An 18,899-nucleotide genomic window follows, 5' to 3' on the forward strand; every position below is an offset into this window, starting at 1 on the left:
ATAACTCATTTAAAATAAATATACTTTAAGATAAAGTCATAAATTAGTTTTCATTATACGTTTGATGCATGTGGTTCATCTTTAAAAGAAATACTCCAATCAGGAACCATCATTTTCTTTATAAAATTTTCCCTTGTAATTTCATATAGCCCTTCAATTTTAAGATCACCCAATAAACTTGCTCCTACCCATGCTGCATTTACTCCAAATTCATTTCGAATGACTTTTCCTGATGCTTTTATTTCATTATTTATTCGATTTTGCAAACCAGGTATTAAAGAAAACCCACCAGAAATGACCAATGAGGTTGAAACTTTAGAACGTATATCTATTGGAAGATGGGACAAGCACTTTTTTATCATCTGAGGTATAGAAATTTCATCTGTGTCTGCATATTTATCTGAACCCTCAAATAAAGCTTCAGTTATACAAACTCTAACCCATCCTGGCACAGTTACTTCCAATCCTTTTTGAGAAGGAGGTTCCCAAATAACATCAGAACATTCTACATTTGATTTATAAGTATTTTCTAGATCTTCTAGCAAAATAATAGTAGATTTTGATGAAGCAAGTGGTGATATTGGCAGACAAAATACTGCTCTTTGCAAAAAATCTTGAACATCATAAAATGTTAGAGATGCAAGCCGAGGAATAGAATAATGTGTTAACAAGTATTTCAATCGTGAAAAACAAAAATTAGATGCCAATGATGATGTAACAATAAATGATGTCATTGGACGTAAATCATAAATCTATTTATTAATTAGACAAAATACATATATATAAATTCTTACAGGAATAACACTAGTTTCTTTAGATCCAATGTCAATAACAATACCACTATTTAATCCGAGTGAAACAAGTACAAGAACATGAGATGATAAAAATGTTATACTGGGAACCTATACATATTAATATCTATATATTTAAAATAAAGAAAACCAATACTTGAAAATACGTAAATAATGTTTTTGCTATAATTACCTTGAATTTAATTGGAAGCAAAATATATTCTACAATGCTTACTTTTCGAAATTTAGAACCTATGTTAAGCCATCTAAATATATTATTTAAAATTTTATAATAAAATTTAAGTAACTTATTATATACTTCTCTCAAATATATTTCTAGTCTATCACCTATAAGTTCTAAATTAGGTTCATCCCATAAAAGATATTCAAACTATGTTGAAATTTAGATCAATCAATCAATCATATGGTCCATAGAAACCTACATCAACTGGGAATCGTGTAATGTTTTCTGCAAGTGTACACCGATATCCAAGAAAGCTTCTTTCATCATATTCAACTGTACATCTAGGAAAACTTTCACCACTAAATCCTGCCTTAAGATAATGTGATCCTATATCTAAAACTATATGAGGCTCTAATCCATAAAGAGTTTTTAGTTGGTTTGAATATGAACTATGTTGTGAAGGTTCTTCTGAAGCAAGTTTCAGTACAAAAGAATGTGGTAATGACATATTTAAGGATTTTTTAAGAGTTAATATCTACTATCATTTATGATAATAAGGTTAATATTTTTAAAAATTGCACAATAAAAATATAGAGTTAAGTTTAAAAAATAAAACGTTACATAATTTAAAAGTTTTATTGAAAATTAATCTTTTTAAAGAATTTAGAAATAAATATAATACTAGTTTATATTTGTTTAAATAATTATAAATTGTAATAAAATTCTAAATATATTTATGGATTTTTTAGTAAAATAATTATATTTAAATGAAAATGTTTTTAATATAATTAATGTCTTAATTAATGTTTTAATTAGATTTATAAAATTACATACAAAATTTTATTTAGGATTAAACTTGAATTAAAATTACAAATAATTTTTTTAAAAATGAGTATATTAAATAAAATTATATTAAAGAATCATGATTTAAAACTTGTAACTTATAATGTTATAAATTTTAAATAGAAATTATAATTTTATTATTGTAAAAAAGTTAATATGAATATTATAAAATATATAAAATTATTGAAATATTAATTTTTTTATTTATTTAAATATTTTTATAATAATTTATAATTAAACTTTTTATATTAATATGTTTTACCTTATAATTCTTATGATTTGATTAATTTTTATAAGTAAATATCAATTCTTAGTAATCTTTTTCATAAAGACCTTACATTTACATCAATTTTATTACAATAAAATAGTTAATATTAAAAAAATTAACTAAAAATATACAAATCATAAAAAACATATTATAAAGCATAAACATTAAAATATTATTCAATATTTTTATAAAATATAAAATTTAATCAATATATTTAAAATAAATATAATAATTCATACGTATATTAAATTTTCTTTTATATTTAATTATTTTAATAAAAAAAAAGATTTACAATTCATTAAATCTATTAAAATACTTCCTGTTCCTAAAAATCTAAACTCTTTTTTCTCAAAATTCAATATATCCTCATCTACATATATTTTTAGGTTTATAACCTATATATAGCTTTATGTGACTTAATACGTTAGATTTCAGAACTTTGGACTTAAAAGATTATAAACCATGGGTATTCTTGATGCCCAGCCAGCAGATATTGAGATGCTCATATCTGCTAATTGCCATATAGGCTCTCGAAACTGTGAGGTAAAAAAAGCTTTTTTTTTAGGAAAAAATTAGACATTTTAATAGCTTCGGATGGAACCATATGTTTTTAAACGAAGAGCAGATGGAGTTCATATTATTAACCTTGGGAAGACATGGGAGAAACTTGTTCTTGCTGCACGAATTATTGTTACTATTGAAAATCCTAGAGTAGATGAATTAATTATATAAGAGAAATTTTAAATCAAGTTTTTAGGATATAATTGCCGTCTCATCACGATCATATGGACAACGTGCAGTCCATAAATATGCTTTACATACAGGGGCAGAGGCTATATCATCACGGTTTACTCCAGGGTCTTTTACAAATTATATTACTCGTTCTTATAAAGAGCCTCGTTTAATTATTGTAACAGATCCTCGGACAGATAGTCAGGCTATTAAAGAAGCAAGCTATGTTAATATCCCTGTAATAGCTTTATGCGATACGGATAGTCCGTTGCAATATGTTGACGTTGCTATTCCAACTAACAATAAAGGACGTCATAGTATTGGTCTTATTTGGTGGATGCTTGCTCGTGAAGTCTTAAGATTAAGAGGAACACTTGCAAATAGGGACGTTGAATGGGGAATTATGGTTGATTTGTATTTTTATCGTGATCCTGAAGAAACAGAAAAAGATACGGAATCTGAACAAAAGGCTCTTGAGGCATCTGGAAATCCTGCTGGCCAATTTGGATCAGTTCCAGTGACATCTGACTGGGAAATTGCAGCACAATCTACTGGCGCAGGTATTATTACCAACGTTGCAAGTAATGTTCAATCCGTAGGAAACTGGGATGAAAATTTTGGAGTTGAGACAGGTGTTCCTAGTGATTGGGCAGCTGATTCTATACAACAATCAGAAATTCAACATGCACAGAATTGGAATTAAGAATTAAAAGAAAATATTACATGTAAATATTTATTTTTTACCAATAATAACTATAATTATTATCTAAATTTACTTTTTTAATGAAAAATAGTTTGTATTTCTCTATAAACAACTTCCAAAGTTTTTTTTCGTGGAAGAAGATTTTCAAAAATAATCTGTAAAGTATCCTCATTCCGTATAATTAATGCTAAGTAATAGCGTACCTCCAACCCAATGAATCCTTCATGAATTACAACATCCAAGATTTCAGATAATGGAATAAAACGTATACGAGAAGGTAAAAGAAAATAATGTAAAGTAATTTGTAATCCTAAATTATGTAAAATAAGCAAAGATTCACCTGAAACAACTTATTAATATAATCTCAAAATAAATATATACTGTATTACTTGACGGTTTTGGATGCATAAGCCTACATGCAAAATATAGAAATATTACAACTATACAAAAAAAAACATATGGCTTATGTATATATAATTCCTGAATTAATTGAATAACTCCAATATATTGTAATATATATATTATATAATTTATTTGTTGATAATGTTGACCAAAAAAATATATAAATATTGATAGAAAAAATACAAAGATTGATGATGATGCCAGAACTTTTAGTATGTATTTTATAGACCATTCAAAACTTTTGTAATATGTAAATTCAACAACATCTGGTGATGGTCGTTTTACTAACAATGGCATAACTACCTATTTAAATAATCCTTTAAAAAAATAACATATATAATTCCTAAAGTATTTAAGAATTAAAAAAATCTTTTTTTTTTATTATACCATTAAATACTCATATTTTAAAATCTTTATTTTTTTAATGTATATAAAATATTACTCGAAATCTTATAAATATCTTAGTAAGATCCAATAAATCTTATTGAAATGAAAAAAATAGAGAAACAGAGATGCAAACTGATACAAACAAGACAATCCCTTCTCTTTCATCTCTATTACATTTACCATCAGCTTATATTAACTCATTCCTTTCATCTTCTATATCATTAGAAGAAGCACATAATATAACAACAAATCTTCTTTCATCACTTGAAACTGAGTCTAGATCTACCATTGATCAATTACAAGAAATAACAAATGAGATTATCCAAGAATTACCACAGTTAAACCATGATATTGAACTTTTGAACAAGAATATAGTAGTTCTTTTAGGGATATTAAATAAAAAAAAAGAATATACAGAAAGTTTTAAGAAAGGAGTAGAAAACCATGTTATTGATAATTTTATGCATCTTGATCTTATAAAACAAAGGATTGAAGCAACTCAAATAATTTTAAAAGAAGCCAAAGAATGGAAAAATATAGAAACAAAAAAAAAACATATTGAGCTATTGATAAAGAATAAAGAAATTGAAGAGGCACAGAATGTTATTAATAAATTAAAGCGTCTTGTAGAAGTATGGAAAGAAACTAATGAATATAAAGAAAGGGTAGATATGATTAAAATTTTGGAACAAAAAATATCAGACTTTACAGAAAAAACATGATAAATTTTTAAAGATAAATTAAAAACAAAAATAACGATATTCTGATTTATATCTAAATCCTTGTCAAAATATTCGAAATACCTAATATACAGCTAAAGCGAGTTAAAATAATACTTTTAAACATGATACAATAAAAAAAAATATATCGCTATCATTTTATTTATAACATTTTGGACATTAGTTTTTGTTAAACAATCTAACATTTGAAGTTAACCCTAGTTTAAGCATTTAGGGCTGATCATGTTAAGATAGAGATATTTTCTAAATGATAGGAAAATTGCAGTTTCGAAATTTTGCTTCTATGGAATCTAAGATTTATGATTATTCTTCATGGACCAAAGATGATTTGATTAAGAAAATCATATCATTAGAACATGAAATTCTATTAAAAGATAAAAAAAATATTAATACGAAACAATTTGTTTCTAAAAAATCACATTTATGTAATGAAAGTTTTAAGCCGAGTAAAAAGCCATTTTGTATGTCAGATTATAACCAGAAATATATTGCTTTCAAATTTGCATATTTAGGATGGTATTATAACGGTCTTGTAACTCAAGGAAATGAGACACGTCTTCCTACAGTAGAAGAAACTATTTTTTTTGCTCTAAAAAAAGCCAAACTTATTGATCAAGAAAGCAATTGCAACTTTTCAAGGTGTGGGCGAACAGACAAAAGTGTTAGCGCTATAGGCCAAGTAATAGCACTTAATGTAAGGAGTAATAAGACCTTTAAACAGGATTCTGAAGAAAATTGTGGTGAAATTAAATATATAGATATTTTAAATAAACTACTTCCGAAAACTATTAGAATATTAGCATGGTGTTCAGATCTTCCTTCTGACTTTTCAGCTCGATTTTCTTGTCAAAAAAGACATTACAAATATTTATTTTTTAAGAATTCTCCTGGTATAGATCTTAATATAGAAAAAATGTCAAAAGCAGCTTCCTATTTTGTTGGAGAACATGACTTTAGGAATTTTTGCAAGCTGGATTCAAGTAAATCAATAAAGAATTTCACCAGAACAATAATCAAGTCAGAAATAAGCAAATATAATGAAGAAGAAGATGATTCTCTTTATATTTTTGATTTAGAGGGTACTGCTTTTTTATGGCATCAAGTACGTTGCATGATTTCTATTCTTTTTTTAGTTGGACAAAATCTCGAAGAACCTGAAATTGTAAAAACATTATTAGATATATCCAAGACACCCAATAAACCTGTATATAATATAGCAGATGGTCTTCCTCTTATACTTTATGATTGCCACTTTGAAAATCTTAATTGGAATTATGGACCAAACAGAAATTTTGTTCAAAATTTATATAGAAGTATTTATGATTTATGGCATACAACAAAGATCCAGAATTCTATTATTCAGCTTCTTTTAAAAAACATACCAAATAACGAAGTTTTAGATAATAACAATACAAAAAAAATATTAATTAAAAATGGGACAGGTATCAATCAATCTTTAACAAAATATATACAAATGGAAAATAGAAAGTAATATATAATGTAAATATCTAAAATAAATTTTGATATAATAAAAATGACTAATTTTAATAAATTAAAACAATTTTTATATACATATATTATGTTTTTTTTTTTACTGCAATATTCATCATACCTCCCATATATTTTTGCAAAACTTTAGGAATCCTGATACTTCCATCATGATTTTGATATGTTTCCAAAATTGCAATGATCAGTCGTGGTATAGCAGCTAAAGTACCATTTAATGTATGAGGCCAGCTTAATTTATCGCCGGGATAAGCCATGTAACGAGTATTTAATCTCCTAGTTTGATAATCTGTACAATTAGAACATGATGTAACTTCTCCCCATATCCCTCGGCCTGGCATCCAAACTTCTATATCATATTTTCTATATGCTGATGCACCCAATTCAAATGTAGGCATATCCAATATTCTTAATTTATTATTAAATATTTATATGCTTATATAAATATTTTTTACCTTCCATACAAACCAAGCTCTTCTATAATATTTTCTTCAAGTTTCAAAATATCCTCTAAAATTTGATCACTATTTTTAGGATCACTCCATGCAAACAATTCTGCTTTTGTAAATTCATGTACTCGATATAAGCCCTTTGATTTTTTACCCCTTGAACCTGCTTCAGATCTATAAACACGACTAATACCAACTACTTTTTTTGGAAGATCAGAGCCCTTTAAAATTTTATTAATTTCCATGCCTGCTATAGGAATTTCTGATGTGCCAGAAAGACAATATTTTAATTCCGTATTAGGACTTTCTAAAAAGTATATTTGCGTATCATTATAGTCATCTCTAGGCTGAAATCCACAAGCTGAAACTACTTCTGAACGAACAATAGTTGGAGGTATAACAAATTCCCATCCTGCATTTATTGCTTTTTCTAATACATAATTTATAAGAGCTATTTCCATAAGCGCTGCTTCATTCTTAAGAAAATAAAATGCATGTCCTGATGTCTTAGTAGCTGCATCGAAATCAATTAATCCCAACATATTAGCAATAACAATATGATCTTTTGGTTTAGATATAAAAAATTGTTTATCCGAATTAATATATTTCATAATTTTTGCCTTTTCTTCTGAACCTATAGGAGATAGCGGATGAATATTATTCGGTATTGTTAAAACAAGTTGTAAAAGCTCAGATTGAGTAAAATGAATATTTTCTTTTACTTTTTGAATATCTTTTTTAAGTTCAGATGCACTACGAATAAATTCCTGTTGTAAAACATCATTTCCACTAGAAATCTCTTGCTTAATACTATTTGTTAGACTGCGTCTTTGATTTAATAAATTATCTCGTAATTTTATATATCCAAGATAAGTTTCATATAAATTAATAATTCGTGAAACATTATCAAATGATGTCTTGCAATTCCTCTTTAGACATATAGACTTTATTTCTTCCTCATTATCCCTAATATATTTATAATCTATACAAGATTGAAATATTTTTTGATGTTTCGTCCATGCTTAAAATAATTAATAAAATTCTTAATTCTTTTCTACTAAAATATACCTGAAAACCTCTTTTTATCATAAAATTTTAAAAATTTTCTATAACAATTAAATTTTCTTAAGAAAAAAGCTTAATACTTGTTTAATATTTTTAATGTCATTAATCTTCGATCTAAAAATCTTAACATAAATTTGAAATTTTTAAAAAAAAAACTATTTTTTAATATAAAAATTATAAAAACATAAAAAAACATGAGAAATCCTGTAATTCTGATGGGTAATTGTTATTATTTTATTAAAATCTTAATAACTAATTGTTTAAAAAAGATATGAATGCAAAACGGCAATTGGGTCGAAAGGCACAGATATCTAATATTCATTCAGCAAAAACAGTAGCTGATGTAAGTAGAAAATAGATAAGAATCAGTAAAATTTATTAATATATTATCTAGATTATTCGAACATGTAAGTAATATATTTGTAATTAATTGTTAATTGATGAAAAAAGGCCTAGGACCCAATGCAATGTTAAAAATGATACTTGATCAGATGGGAGGAGTGCTTCTTACGAATGATGGACATGCTATTCTTAGAGAAATAGAGGTTGCACATCCAGCAGCAAAGTCTATGATAGAATTAAGCCGAACTCAAGATGAAGAAGTAGGAGATGGAACAACAACAGTTATTATATTGGGTAAATAAAGAGTCTAGTTATAAGTATTCTCTAATTAATGGAAAGCTGGTGAATGTTTAACACATTCTCTTGTTCATCTTGAACGAAATATTCATCCAGTTAATATAATATCTGCATTTAAACTTGCACTTGCGGATACTCTGGACATAATTGAGGAGATTTCTCAGAAAGTAAATATAAAATGTGATAAAGAGATGAATGAGCTTATAAATATATCTATTGGAACCAAATTTATAAGTCGCTGGAGTGATTTGATGTGTAAACTTGCCCTTAAAGCAGTGCGTATCGTTGAAAATAATATTGATGGAAAACATGAAATAGACATCAAACGCTATGCAAGAATAGAAAAAATTCCTGGAGGGGAAATTGATCAAAGTACTGTTTTGGATGGAATTTTGTTAAATAAAGATGTTACTCATCCTAAAATGAGGAAAAAAATTGAAAATCCTAGAATTATACTTTTAGATTGTCCTTTGGAATATAAGAAAGGAGAATCGCAAACAAATATTGAAATAACTAAAGATGAGGATTGGAATAGAATTTTACAAATTGAAGAAGAACAAGTACAACAGATGTGTGAAGCAATTTTAGCTTTTAAGCCAGATATCGTTTTCACTGAAAAAGGTATATCGGATCTTGCTCAACATTATCTTTTAAAAGCAAATGTTACGGCTATTCGCCGAGTTCGAAAATCTGATAATAACAGAATTGCTCGTGCAGTTGGTGCAGTTATTGTAAATCGAGTAGAAGATCTTCGTGAAAACGATGTAGGAAAAGATTGTGGTCATTTTGAAATATCAAAGATTGGTGATGAATATTATACTTTTTTAACCAAATGCAAAAATCCTAAAGCATGTTCTATTATACTACGCGGTCCTTCTAAAGATATTATTAATGAAATTGAGCGTAATTTGCAAGATGCTATGTGTGTTGCTCGAAATGTCCTTTTTTATCCAAAACTTTCTCCTGGTGGTGGCGCAACTGAAATGGCTATTAGTGTTAAATTATCAGAAAAAGCGAAATCCATTGAAGGAGTACTTCAATGGCCATATAAAAGTATAGCTGATGCTATGGAGGTTATTCCTCGAACATTAGTACAAAATTGTGGCGCAAATCCAGTAAAAGTATTAACGGAATTAAGAGTATATTTAAACTTTGTATATTAAATATTTTATAATATATATTCAGGCAAAGCATGTCAATGGACAACATTCATGGGGAATTGACGGTGAAACCGGAAAAGTAGTAGATATGAGTTCCTATGGTATATGGGAACCACAAGCTGTAAAGGCGCAATCTATAAAAACCGCAATTGAAGTAATATCATAATATTTTTAAAAAATTATTGCTAATTATAATTTAGAGTGCATGCCATCTGTTAAGAGTTGATGATATTGTCAGTGGTATTAAAAAGCCGAAAGAAAAAGGTGGTTCTGTAGCAGAGACGCAAAATATCTCCGAAAGAGATATTGAAAATCAAAATGAATAAAATATTAAATTTCAAATAGATTTTTTTTTAGAAATATTTTCATTTATTTCCAAACCCATTCTTTCATTTATTCTGAATCTTAATAATATATGAATCATAGCTATATGATTTTAGACAATAATATCTTATGCATCTATAATTCCATGAGAATCTAATGGCATTTTACTATGAATATGGTCTAAAATCTGTTGTAACTGTTCTAAATTAAACCGTTCCTCGCATTCTTCTATTAGTGCGTATAACTCAACAAGTGTATCTGGTCTTGCATTAATAATCATAAGTTTTTCCGCCTTTGTTAAAGAATAAATTTCTAGTTCCTTAGCAAGATTACAAACTTGTTTTACTGACTGCTTTTTTGCAGGAAGTTCTTCCAAATATTTTCTAAGCTAAAATCATAAGTGTTTAAATTAAAATATTTAACTTTACTTGAAATTGTATAGTACCAAGATTTTCATTTATAATTTGTTTTGATCTTGTATTATCTACATCGTTTTTTTTTTCAAGTTCTTCTTCATATATATGAAGAAGAACTTCATAATTAGTTAAAAATGCGTCTCTTTTAACCAACACTTTCATTAATTCTATTTAACTTTTAACATATTTTTTAATTAAATTAAAAAATTAAACGATTAACGTTTAATTTAAATTTATTTCAAATAATTTTTAATCTAAAAACTAAGACATAATATTATGGGTATTTTAAAAGATTGTCTCTTTTGCCAAGATATAAATTATATTGATGGGTTAATTCGGGGTTATAAAGCTAATTTCTTAACAAATAGCACATATCAATATTTAACACAATGTGGATCTCTTGAAGGGAATAATTAAAAAGTATATAACTATATTATACTAAAACAGGATAGATTTCAAGATGCAGTTATCATCTACGGCATATGGGAGTTTTTTATCAAATGTTTCTACGTTAACAACATCAGTTATAGTTTGTAAAGCAACACAGAAATTAACATCAGAATTTCAATATATTATGTCTCAAGCAGTTTATCCTTTGTCAAAATTCATGGAATATATTACATATAGTTATATGATTGATAATGTAATTCTTTTAATTACAGGTACATTACATGAACGTGATACTCATGAATTATTGGAGAAATGCCATCCTCTTGGTTGGTTTGAAACGATGCCTACACTTTGTGTATCAAAAGATATTGAAGAATTTTATAATAATGTGATTATAGATACACCACTAGGTAAAATAATGCATTTTAATTTTTTATTACTAATATATATCAAAGCCTTATATTTTAAAGATTGTCTTTCAGCAGTTGATTTAAACGAGCTTAATATAGAAATTATAAGAAATACTTTATACAAAGCATACTTGGAAGATTTCTATGCCTTTTGTAAAACACTTGGTGGAACTACTTTTGAATTGATGTCAAACATTTTAAAATTTGAGGCAGATCGTAGAGCAATCAATATTACTTTAAATTCTTTTTCTACTGTTCTTACGAAAGAAATACGTAGAAAACTATATCCTACAATTGGCAATTTATATCCAGAAGGCACATATCTTTTATCTTCTGCGGAAAATATAGAAGATGTTAAATTAGCAATAAAAGGAGTCCCAGAGTATTATTCTTTTTTTAAAAATGATACTTCAAATGAAAATAAGAAAAGTCTTGAAGATATTTTTTCTGAAAAAGAAGCAGAATTAAACAAGCAAACATTTGTACAGCAGGTACGATATTTTATTTTATTTTCAAATAATTTATTATTTAGTTTCATTTTGCTACTGTTTATGCGTGGGTAAAACTATTCGAACAAGAAATTAGAAATATAGCATTTATTACTGAATGTATTACACAGAACCAACAAAATTATGCAACATTTGTTTCTGTATTTTGAAATGTGTTAAACATTTTTTCTATATTTCTATGCAGATGAGTTGTCAAAAGGCATGTTTTATTATTTAATTCAAAAAAATTCAAATTGTTAATATTACATAAATTGTTTTAAGTTACTTTTGTATTTTTTACATCATTTTTATAATAACCTTTAATCTTTTTTTTCAAAACACTTAACATCTTAAAATACCAATAAAAATTTAGAATATTAAGTATTGTATTTGCAATGAAATAGATTGCAGCTAGATATACCGGCACAACATCTAAGTTGGAAAATATGTCAGCTAAAAACATTAAAAAATAATATAACTAATAAAATATTGTATACAAAAAACGTTAAATGCTGCATATAATCCCCAAACAATTCTAGCAAGAAAAAAAACAAGAAGAAGTATAATGCCATTTACCAATTGACATGTTCCTCCTATCATTCTTGTTTTATTCTAGTTTCGTTTAATATAAGGTTTTAAATAATTTTTTTAACAAACAAAAAACCAGTGTATATTTAAAAAAGGTGTACTAAATTCAAATGCCAAAAAAGCTAAACCATAATACATTAAAAATGGTCTCTATAAAAATTAATTAAAAAAAAAAAAGAATATACTAACATATGAAAATAAAAAAACAGATAGAGCTGCTGCACCATGTAGACATATAGCAATGCCGAATAATGATATATAACGAAATGAAGTTATTGTGTCCCAGAGAAAATATCCACATGCAAGAGAATATATATCTTTCATTAACTAAAAAAGTTATGAAAACATAATTATGTTCTACCTCCTTTATAAGCATTGTATCCAAATAATCTATCTTGTTTTAATTCATCATCTTGATAACATCCTAATATCAAACAAGATATTAATATTGATTGAACCATACTAACAAAGTGAACATCCCATTTTATACGAGTTGATTTATTTAAAGTTAAGTATGATCTAGACAATTTCTTTGAAATAAAAGGCGAAATTGTAAATAAAAATTGATAAAACAATGAAGCCCCCAAAACAACATGAAAATGCTTAGAAAGTGTACGAACATTCAAAGCATCTAAATAGGGCAATAACCAAGTTTCAATTGAAGTAGGAGGACCAGGAAAGATAGACATAATTTCTGACCTCTACCTTATTTTTTGCTTTTTTTCTAAGTTCCAGTCTTTTAGTTGTTAAAGTTTTAAAAAATTATTAAAATATAACCAAAAAAAAGCCTAAACTACTGTAATATTTTAATTTATTAATAATTATCTATTTCTTTTTTTATTAAAAATATAAAAAAACGTTTATCATTTTTCCTAAAAATTAAAAATTCGGGAAAATCATCTATAATAAAAGATATCTAAAAAACATATCTATATTCCTTGGTATTTTGGAAGATTATTAGATATATGAGACAAAAATGCCCCCAGAAGATCATGCAAATTCTGATTTTAAACCTTCAGTTTCTCAAACATCTACAAAAGAATCCTTGGTATAATATTTTTTTAAAAAAAAAAGAAATCAATAGTATTAATACATATTTTAGACTCCAAGAAGTGTTATATCGAAGACTTTTTCATTTTTTTCTCCATCAGCATGGAAGCAAAACTATAAAAATTCACGTAAAACAGAAAATAAACCTCTAAAATTTAAAAATGAAAGCCAAGATGGCATGGAATATCGTAATTGTTTTCAAGACACTTCTGAATCATTGGAAAATGATAATATTGTAGAAGAGGATTTCTTTAAAAAAAGAAAAAATGATGAATTTAAAGTAAAATATTATTTTATACCAAAAACGTTATATTTAACATAAAAAGGACACCTATACTCCACAGAAATCTTTTTCATCTGATATATCTTTTGAAGATAATAAAAATATGCTTTTTATCAATTCTAATATTCCAAAAATGAGCGAAAAAGATATTTTATCTGATAGAACATTAACTCCAAATGAAATTTTATCATCATTTTTTTCTAAAAAAGGAAATTCCCCTCTTAATACTATAGAAATAGAGGGAGTTATAAGTTTAATGTCGAAAAATACTACATCAAATATCGATTTTTCTTCTTTTGTTACACCTTTAAAAGCATCACAGCAGTCGCTATTTTCTTTGAATAATTCTGCATTTTCTCCAACATGTGATTCTACTGTCAAATTTGGATCATCCGTGTCTACATTTTCTCATTCTAAAAAATATTCTACTTTTGGACCAACTATAAGTACACCATTTCGTAAACGAAGATCAACTAGAAGATCCTCGTTTTATATGAATAATACATCTAAGCAGCCGCTACCCTCTAAGTATGATCTTTTGGCGACAATTGGAATGAACGAAAATGAAAACACTAAGTCTGGCGATAAACACGAGCTAGACATAATGCTCGCACCAGAAGCAAAACGACGTCATGTAGATTCTACATTTTTGGATAAAAATAGTTCTAAAAAAATGCCTCTATACATTTCAGAAACTTCTCAAAACCTAAATTCTGATAATTTTAAATTTGCAAAAAGTCGCACAGCAATAAATATTTTAAACATATTGGATAAAGAGAAAAACGAAGAACATATTAAAACTGAAGTAGATATTCAATCGGTCTTAAGTCCGTATGCAATGCCATCTTCTAGAAGAACACCTTCAAAACATGGAATTAGTTCAAACATTATTACACAGAAAAAAAAACAAAAATCTATAGCCGAAAAAATCGGGGAAACAATGCATTTTAATGCATTATCAAAATCTATTAACAAAACAAATTATCAGACTCCTGAGATTCCGTATAAAAAATACAAGCCTATTATTAGTTCAAATTTGCAAAATGTTATTTCTCTAGGAACGGGAGAAAATTATTCAAATAATAATAATACTGAAGTAAGCCTTTTTAATTTAAACATATCTTCTTTTAATATTATTAGATTAATGATTTTAAAGAATTTAAAAATATTTTACCACTTGATAAAGTTTCTATTCCTAAAAACCTGACATCTGATGAAATTATTTCAATGAAGAAAAATCCTATAGTTTTTCAAACTTTTAAGGATAATAAAGAAACATCTAATTCTTTCTCGACAACAGGATTTTCATCTGAGCCAGAAATTAATAACAAACCATTAACAATTTACCCAATAAATAAGCATAACAATCCGGTAGCTACTGCATCATCTAGTTTCTTAAATAAGGATAAAATTGTATTTGGTTTTTCAGAGAAGGCTGATGAAATTGAAAATACATCTATTATTAATAGTCCATTAAATCAAAAAAATCATTTAACTAAGGAAACTTCACAGACTACTGAATCATTGAAATTTGAAATTTTTAAAGTAATAAGAATCTAATTTTTATCTTAATTAATTTTATTTAGATTAATCCAAATTTACTTCCTTGGTTTTCATTCACTATATCATCATCTAAGGAATTCAAAAATAACTTAAAAAATATATTATTAATTCCGGAGACACAATTACGTAAATATATTTTTACAACGCGTCCTAAGTGTTTAATTTAAAGGTTTTAAGGATTTTCAATATTTTAATAGAGAAATTTATTTATATCTAGAGCTTAAACTTCTAAAAAAGATTAAGAATTGAGTTTATTTTATTTTTATATAAACAAATAATATATGTATTAATTATTTTATTATGAATAAAGATAAAAATTATAATAATTTAATGTTTTATATATTTGTCATTAGAAAACATATAATATAAAAATTTTATAAAACCTTCTTTATCTATAATTTAATTCTAGTTTTAAGGTTAATAAGGTTATGTTTATACAAATAAGCATAGATCTTGACGCGACAACAAATGAATTATTAAAAGCACGACAAAAATTTATACTTTAAAAAAACATATTAAATTAACAATAACAATAAAAAAATGTATTGAATATGAAGTATGTTAAAATACTTTTTTTTCTATTCCGAGAACTTAGTTTTTTTTAAAAGATATCTTTAAAAATAAAAAACCTAATTATTATTTAATATATGAAAGCTTTTTGTAATATAAATCGGTAAATCATGCAAACTCTAATTATAATTATTTGTTTATAGAAGTTATTGAAAAAAATATTAAAAAATATGTTAATGATCAATCTAATTATAGAGTTGTTAAACTTTCAAATGCTATAGAAGTGGTATCGGTTAGCGATCCTTTCGCAATCAAATTAGTTGCATCTGTATTTGTTCATGTAAGAACTTCAGATGATCCTCTAAGTTTTTATAAGCTTTTTGGTTTATAGGGACAAGGGTTAGAGTTAAGGTTGATATTAGAAAGAGATATCGATTTCTTGTTAGGTTTATCAGGCATTGGTATAAAAAGGTGCTCTTTGTGACCCGAATTTATCCTTTGCCTGACGTTTATTATAAAAACTGCATATTGTTTTTCTGTTTCTGTATGATGTATAATTAATGAAAAGCACCTTTTTTATGTTTTTTTTTGTGCAATTTAAAGTAATATAAGTGAAAATAGAGAAGAGAATGTGTTCAATTAAACTAAAAGTATATGTCAAGCATTATTAGTCGAGTATTCTTTGATTAAAAATGAAGATCAAAAAAAGTATTGATTATAAATCAATATTGAAAACAATGTAGTAATTAAAGAAAAAGGTTTAAGAATTAGCTATTTGAATAAAGTTAAAAATAAGGAAGACACTGGATTTAAGAATAATAATATAGTATTAAAAGTAGTAAAAGTTCGGAATGAATTAAAATAAATGTTAAAAGTCGGTAAATAAAATCTAATATATATATTATTTTATAAAAAACAATTGAATGGGATGAAAAGGGATATATAAAAAGGCAAAAAAGATCATTTAAATTTATAATCAAGATTTGTAATGGTTTTTATTTTTATTAGTTTTTTCCTAATTTTTTTAGGGTTTAATAAAAACTGCGAAATTCATCTTAAAATCTATTCATGAAATAACTATCAAGCTTAATAAAGGACCCAATTTAGAAGCATATTGTTAATATTTATGCTATATATTGTTAATATTTATGCTATATATTGGAATCCTGAAATAATATGAAATGCTTTTTTCCAAAATTAATAAAATTATAGTTCTAGGAATATTGATTTTAATTGGTGATTATATTTTGAATTATTTTTATTTTTAACTATTTATAGTTCCTACTTATGGCAATCAAAGCACACATTTGAAAACTAGAGATTCTCAAGAAAGCGCAGTAAATACGCCGCTTAAGGATTTTGTTGTTGAGGATGAAGATATCATTGCTTATATTTTGAAAGAAGATTATAAAAATGAAAATAAATGCAAGCTAAAGCTTAAGGAATATTGTGAAGAATTGAAGGAAGTAGATCAGGGATTAAATAAAGTTCATACTAAAGTTAAAGAAATTTGTCTTGGTATAGAACAAAAATGCAAAGATTTGGAAGGAAAGATGGAAGAAAAAGTAGAGGATATTGCTGATTTAATCTCTGATTTTGAGAAAAAAAACGCCTTTTATGAAGAATGCGATCAATATTTTCAAACATGTATGTTTTTTGAATCTACAAAAGATAATTCTGTTTTACAATCCTGCAGTCTCCTTAGATATTTCTGTTATTTATACAAGGATAGACACATGGGATATGAAGTCATTCTTAGAGCTTTTGGTACTAGTATTATTGAATCTAAAGATTTTGAGGAAAAAAAGCTGGAAATTTGTCCAACATTGATTAAACACGGTGATAATCTAGCCTTAATATGCCTTGAGGATATTTCATTTGAAAAAATCGATAAAAGTATTAATTATTTTTGCAAATTTTTAAGTTATCTCGTTGATAATGGCAGAAAAGAAGGAATATGTCATGAAAAACTCGGAATATATCCTCTTCTCAAAGAGAGATGTAAAGAGAAAAACAGCAAATTGAAGGGACTATGCGAGGAAAAGAATATTACATATAGGCCTTCAGTTAAAGATTTTAATCCAATTGAGTCGGAAATGACATTGTTAGAGGAGATTGATCTGGAAAATCTTTATAAAGAAGGAAGAAATAGAGGACTAATTCTTGGAGCTTTAGAAAGAACGTTGGATGACATGTTAATCCGTTTGTCTTCGAATATTAATGGTAATGATATGGAAAACAATTGCAAGAGCGTACTAGATACTAACTGTACTTATCTTAGAACTATAAGTTCTAAATTTAAAAAATTATGTGAAAAAAAAAACAGAGAACAAAAATGTAAAGATATATCAGATATAACCGATAGGTGTAGAAAGTTTAGAATGAGACTTTATCTAGATGGAACTTCTACAGAATTTAAAGATGGAGGCAAATCGAGAATTTTGTCTTATGATGAGCTTTCAACATCATTTACTGAGAATGAATGTTTAGAGGTTATTTCAAAACTTACTTATATTAGAAAATTATGCAAAGATGATATGAATATCGAATACATAAATCTAATGCTGGCATGTCATAAAAATAAACAAGATCTACTATTCATTAAATTAATTGGAAGTCAGTTGTACAAACTTAATATATCAGAATCGAATGATGAAGGGCTTAAGGAATGCCAAAGAATAGTAATGGAAAAGTGCTCTAAACTTAAAAATAATAATACAGAGATTTTCTTGAGATGCCTTCGGCCGAAGGAGATATGTCTTAGAGTTGAAAAAATTATTTTGGCTCAATTGAAAGATCTAGAACAAGTTTTGAATACAGTACGGGATTCTCCTAATGAAAAGGACTGCATTAAATTGAAAGAGGATTGTGATGGTATTTTGAAAGATTTAGGTTTAAATAATGGGAAATGCGTTACATTGAAAGAGCGATGTGAATATTTTAAAGTTACAAAAGAACTGAAATATGTGTTTTTCAAAGAAAAAAGTGATGCATTAGCGGATAATCAA

General features: G+C 26.3%; 12 protein-coding genes across 12 annotated transcripts; 7 read left to right on the plus strand and 5 right to left on the minus strand.

Annotated features, from left to right (window-relative positions):
• Nucleotides 1-10: 10 nt before the first annotated feature.
• T552_03535 (hypothetical protein) lies at nucleotides 11-1,525 on the minus strand. Its single transcript, XM_018372036.1, has 5 exons — nucleotides 1,235-1,525; nucleotides 1,100-1,182; nucleotides 949-1,057; nucleotides 795-902; nucleotides 11-752 (listed from the first exon to the last, which is right to left on the minus strand). Exons 1-5 carry the CDS (start codon nucleotides 1,481-1,483, stop codon nucleotides 54-56), a joined length of 1,248 nt encoding a protein of 415 aa, XP_018224289.1. The 5' UTR covers nucleotides 1,484-1,525; the 3' UTR covers nucleotides 11-53.
• Nucleotides 1,526-2,504: 979 nt separating this feature from the next.
• Nucleotides 2,505-3,567, plus strand: T552_03536 (40S ribosomal protein S0). The gene is made up of 3 exons (XM_018372037.1): nucleotides 2,505-2,629; nucleotides 2,675-2,797; nucleotides 2,844-3,567. The coding sequence occupies exons 1-3, from the start codon at nucleotides 2,549-2,551 to the stop codon at nucleotides 3,519-3,521; spliced, it is 882 nt and encodes a 293-aa protein (XP_018224290.1). The 5' UTR covers nucleotides 2,505-2,548; the 3' UTR covers nucleotides 3,522-3,567.
• T552_03537 (hypothetical protein) lies at nucleotides 3,554-3,960 on the minus strand. Its single transcript, XM_018372038.1, has 2 exons — nucleotides 3,911-3,960; nucleotides 3,554-3,861 (listed from the first exon to the last, which is right to left on the minus strand). The coding sequence occupies exons 1-2, from the start codon at nucleotides 3,927-3,929 to the stop codon at nucleotides 3,599-3,601; spliced, it is 282 nt and encodes a 93-aa protein (XP_018224291.1). The 5' UTR covers nucleotides 3,930-3,960; the 3' UTR covers nucleotides 3,554-3,598.
• Nucleotides 3,961-4,389: 429 nt separating this feature from the next.
• T552_03538 (hypothetical protein) lies at nucleotides 4,390-5,078 on the plus strand. The gene has a single exon (XM_018372039.1). The coding sequence runs from the start codon at nucleotides 4,436-4,438 to the stop codon at nucleotides 5,030-5,032; it is 597 nt and encodes a 198-aa protein (XP_018224292.1). The 5' UTR covers nucleotides 4,390-4,435; the 3' UTR covers nucleotides 5,033-5,078.
• A 173-nt stretch (nucleotides 5,079-5,251) lies between these two features.
• T552_03539 (tRNA pseudouridine(38-40) synthase) lies at nucleotides 5,252-6,587 on the plus strand. Its single transcript, XM_018372040.1, has one exon. It carries the CDS (start codon nucleotides 5,298-5,300, stop codon nucleotides 6,540-6,542), a length of 1,245 nt encoding a protein of 414 aa, XP_018224293.1. The 5' UTR covers nucleotides 5,252-5,297; the 3' UTR covers nucleotides 6,543-6,587.
• A 40-nt stretch (nucleotides 6,588-6,627) lies between these two features.
• On the minus strand, nucleotides 6,628-8,173 carry T552_03540 (serine-tRNA ligase; the record flags this gene model as incomplete). The annotated part of the gene is made up of 4 exons (XM_018372041.1): nucleotides 6,628-6,964; nucleotides 7,012-8,026; nucleotides 8,074-8,111; nucleotides 8,151-8,173. 4 exons carry the CDS (start codon nucleotides 8,171-8,173, stop codon nucleotides 6,628-6,630), a joined length of 1,413 nt encoding a protein of 470 aa, XP_018224294.1.
• Nucleotides 8,174-8,245: 72 nt separating this feature from the next.
• T552_03541 (T-complex protein 1 subunit gamma) lies at nucleotides 8,246-10,240 on the plus strand. Its single transcript, XM_018372042.1, has 7 exons — nucleotides 8,246-8,289; nucleotides 8,340-8,413; nucleotides 8,465-8,477; nucleotides 8,521-8,706; nucleotides 8,752-9,848; nucleotides 9,895-10,023; nucleotides 10,070-10,240. The coding sequence occupies exons 1-7, from the start codon at nucleotides 8,265-8,267 to the stop codon at nucleotides 10,193-10,195; spliced, it is 1,650 nt and encodes a 549-aa protein (XP_018224295.1). The 5' UTR covers nucleotides 8,246-8,264; the 3' UTR covers nucleotides 10,196-10,240.
• A 9-nt stretch (nucleotides 10,241-10,249) lies between these two features.
• T552_03542 (hypothetical protein) lies at nucleotides 10,250-10,817 on the minus strand. Its single transcript, XM_018372043.1, has 2 exons — nucleotides 10,622-10,817; nucleotides 10,250-10,581 (listed from the first exon to the last, which is right to left on the minus strand). Exons 1-2 carry the CDS (start codon nucleotides 10,769-10,771, stop codon nucleotides 10,321-10,323), a joined length of 411 nt encoding a protein of 136 aa, XP_018224296.1. The 5' UTR covers nucleotides 10,772-10,817; the 3' UTR covers nucleotides 10,250-10,320.
• A 160-nt stretch (nucleotides 10,818-10,977) lies between these two features.
• On the plus strand, nucleotides 10,978-12,113 carry T552_03543 (hypothetical protein). Its single transcript, XM_018372044.1, has 3 exons — nucleotides 10,978-11,409; nucleotides 11,455-11,900; nucleotides 11,942-12,113. The coding sequence occupies exons 1-3, from the start codon at nucleotides 11,070-11,072 to the stop codon at nucleotides 12,065-12,067; spliced, it is 912 nt and encodes a 303-aa protein (XP_018224297.1). The 5' UTR covers nucleotides 10,978-11,069; the 3' UTR covers nucleotides 12,068-12,113.
• A 216-nt stretch (nucleotides 12,114-12,329) lies between these two features.
• T552_03544 (hypothetical protein) lies at nucleotides 12,330-13,174 on the minus strand (the record flags this gene model as incomplete). The annotated part of the gene is made up of 5 exons (XM_018372045.1): nucleotides 12,330-12,350; nucleotides 12,402-12,509; nucleotides 12,555-12,635; nucleotides 12,675-12,802; nucleotides 12,847-13,174. The coding sequence occupies 5 exons, from the start codon at nucleotides 13,172-13,174 to the stop codon at nucleotides 12,330-12,332; spliced, it is 666 nt and encodes a 221-aa protein (XP_018224298.1).
• A 241-nt stretch (nucleotides 13,175-13,415) lies between these two features.
• Nucleotides 13,416-15,548, plus strand: T552_03545 (hypothetical protein; the record flags this gene model as incomplete). The annotated part of the gene is made up of 5 exons (XM_018372046.1): nucleotides 13,416-13,533; nucleotides 13,588-13,815; nucleotides 13,862-14,914; nucleotides 14,959-15,363; nucleotides 15,405-15,548. Exons 1-5 carry the CDS (start codon nucleotides 13,462-13,464, stop codon nucleotides 15,546-15,548), a joined length of 1,902 nt encoding a protein of 633 aa, XP_018224299.1. The 5' UTR covers nucleotides 13,416-13,461.
• Nucleotides 15,549-17,072: 1,524 nt separating this feature from the next.
• On the plus strand, nucleotides 17,073-18,899 carry T552_03600 (hypothetical protein; the record flags this gene model as incomplete). Its single annotated transcript, XM_018372047.1, has 2 exons — nucleotides 17,073-17,127; nucleotides 17,170-18,899. Coding segments are annotated over 2 exons (1,785 nt in total), but the record flags the coding sequence as incomplete, so codon positions are not given.

Source organism: Pneumocystis carinii (genome assembly GCF_001477545.1).
Source record: "Pneumocystis carinii B80 chromosome Unknown supercont1.17, whole genome shotgun sequence".
Classification (NCBI taxonomy): Eukaryota; Fungi; Ascomycota; class Pneumocystomycetes; order Pneumocystales; family Pneumocystaceae; genus Pneumocystis; species Pneumocystis carinii.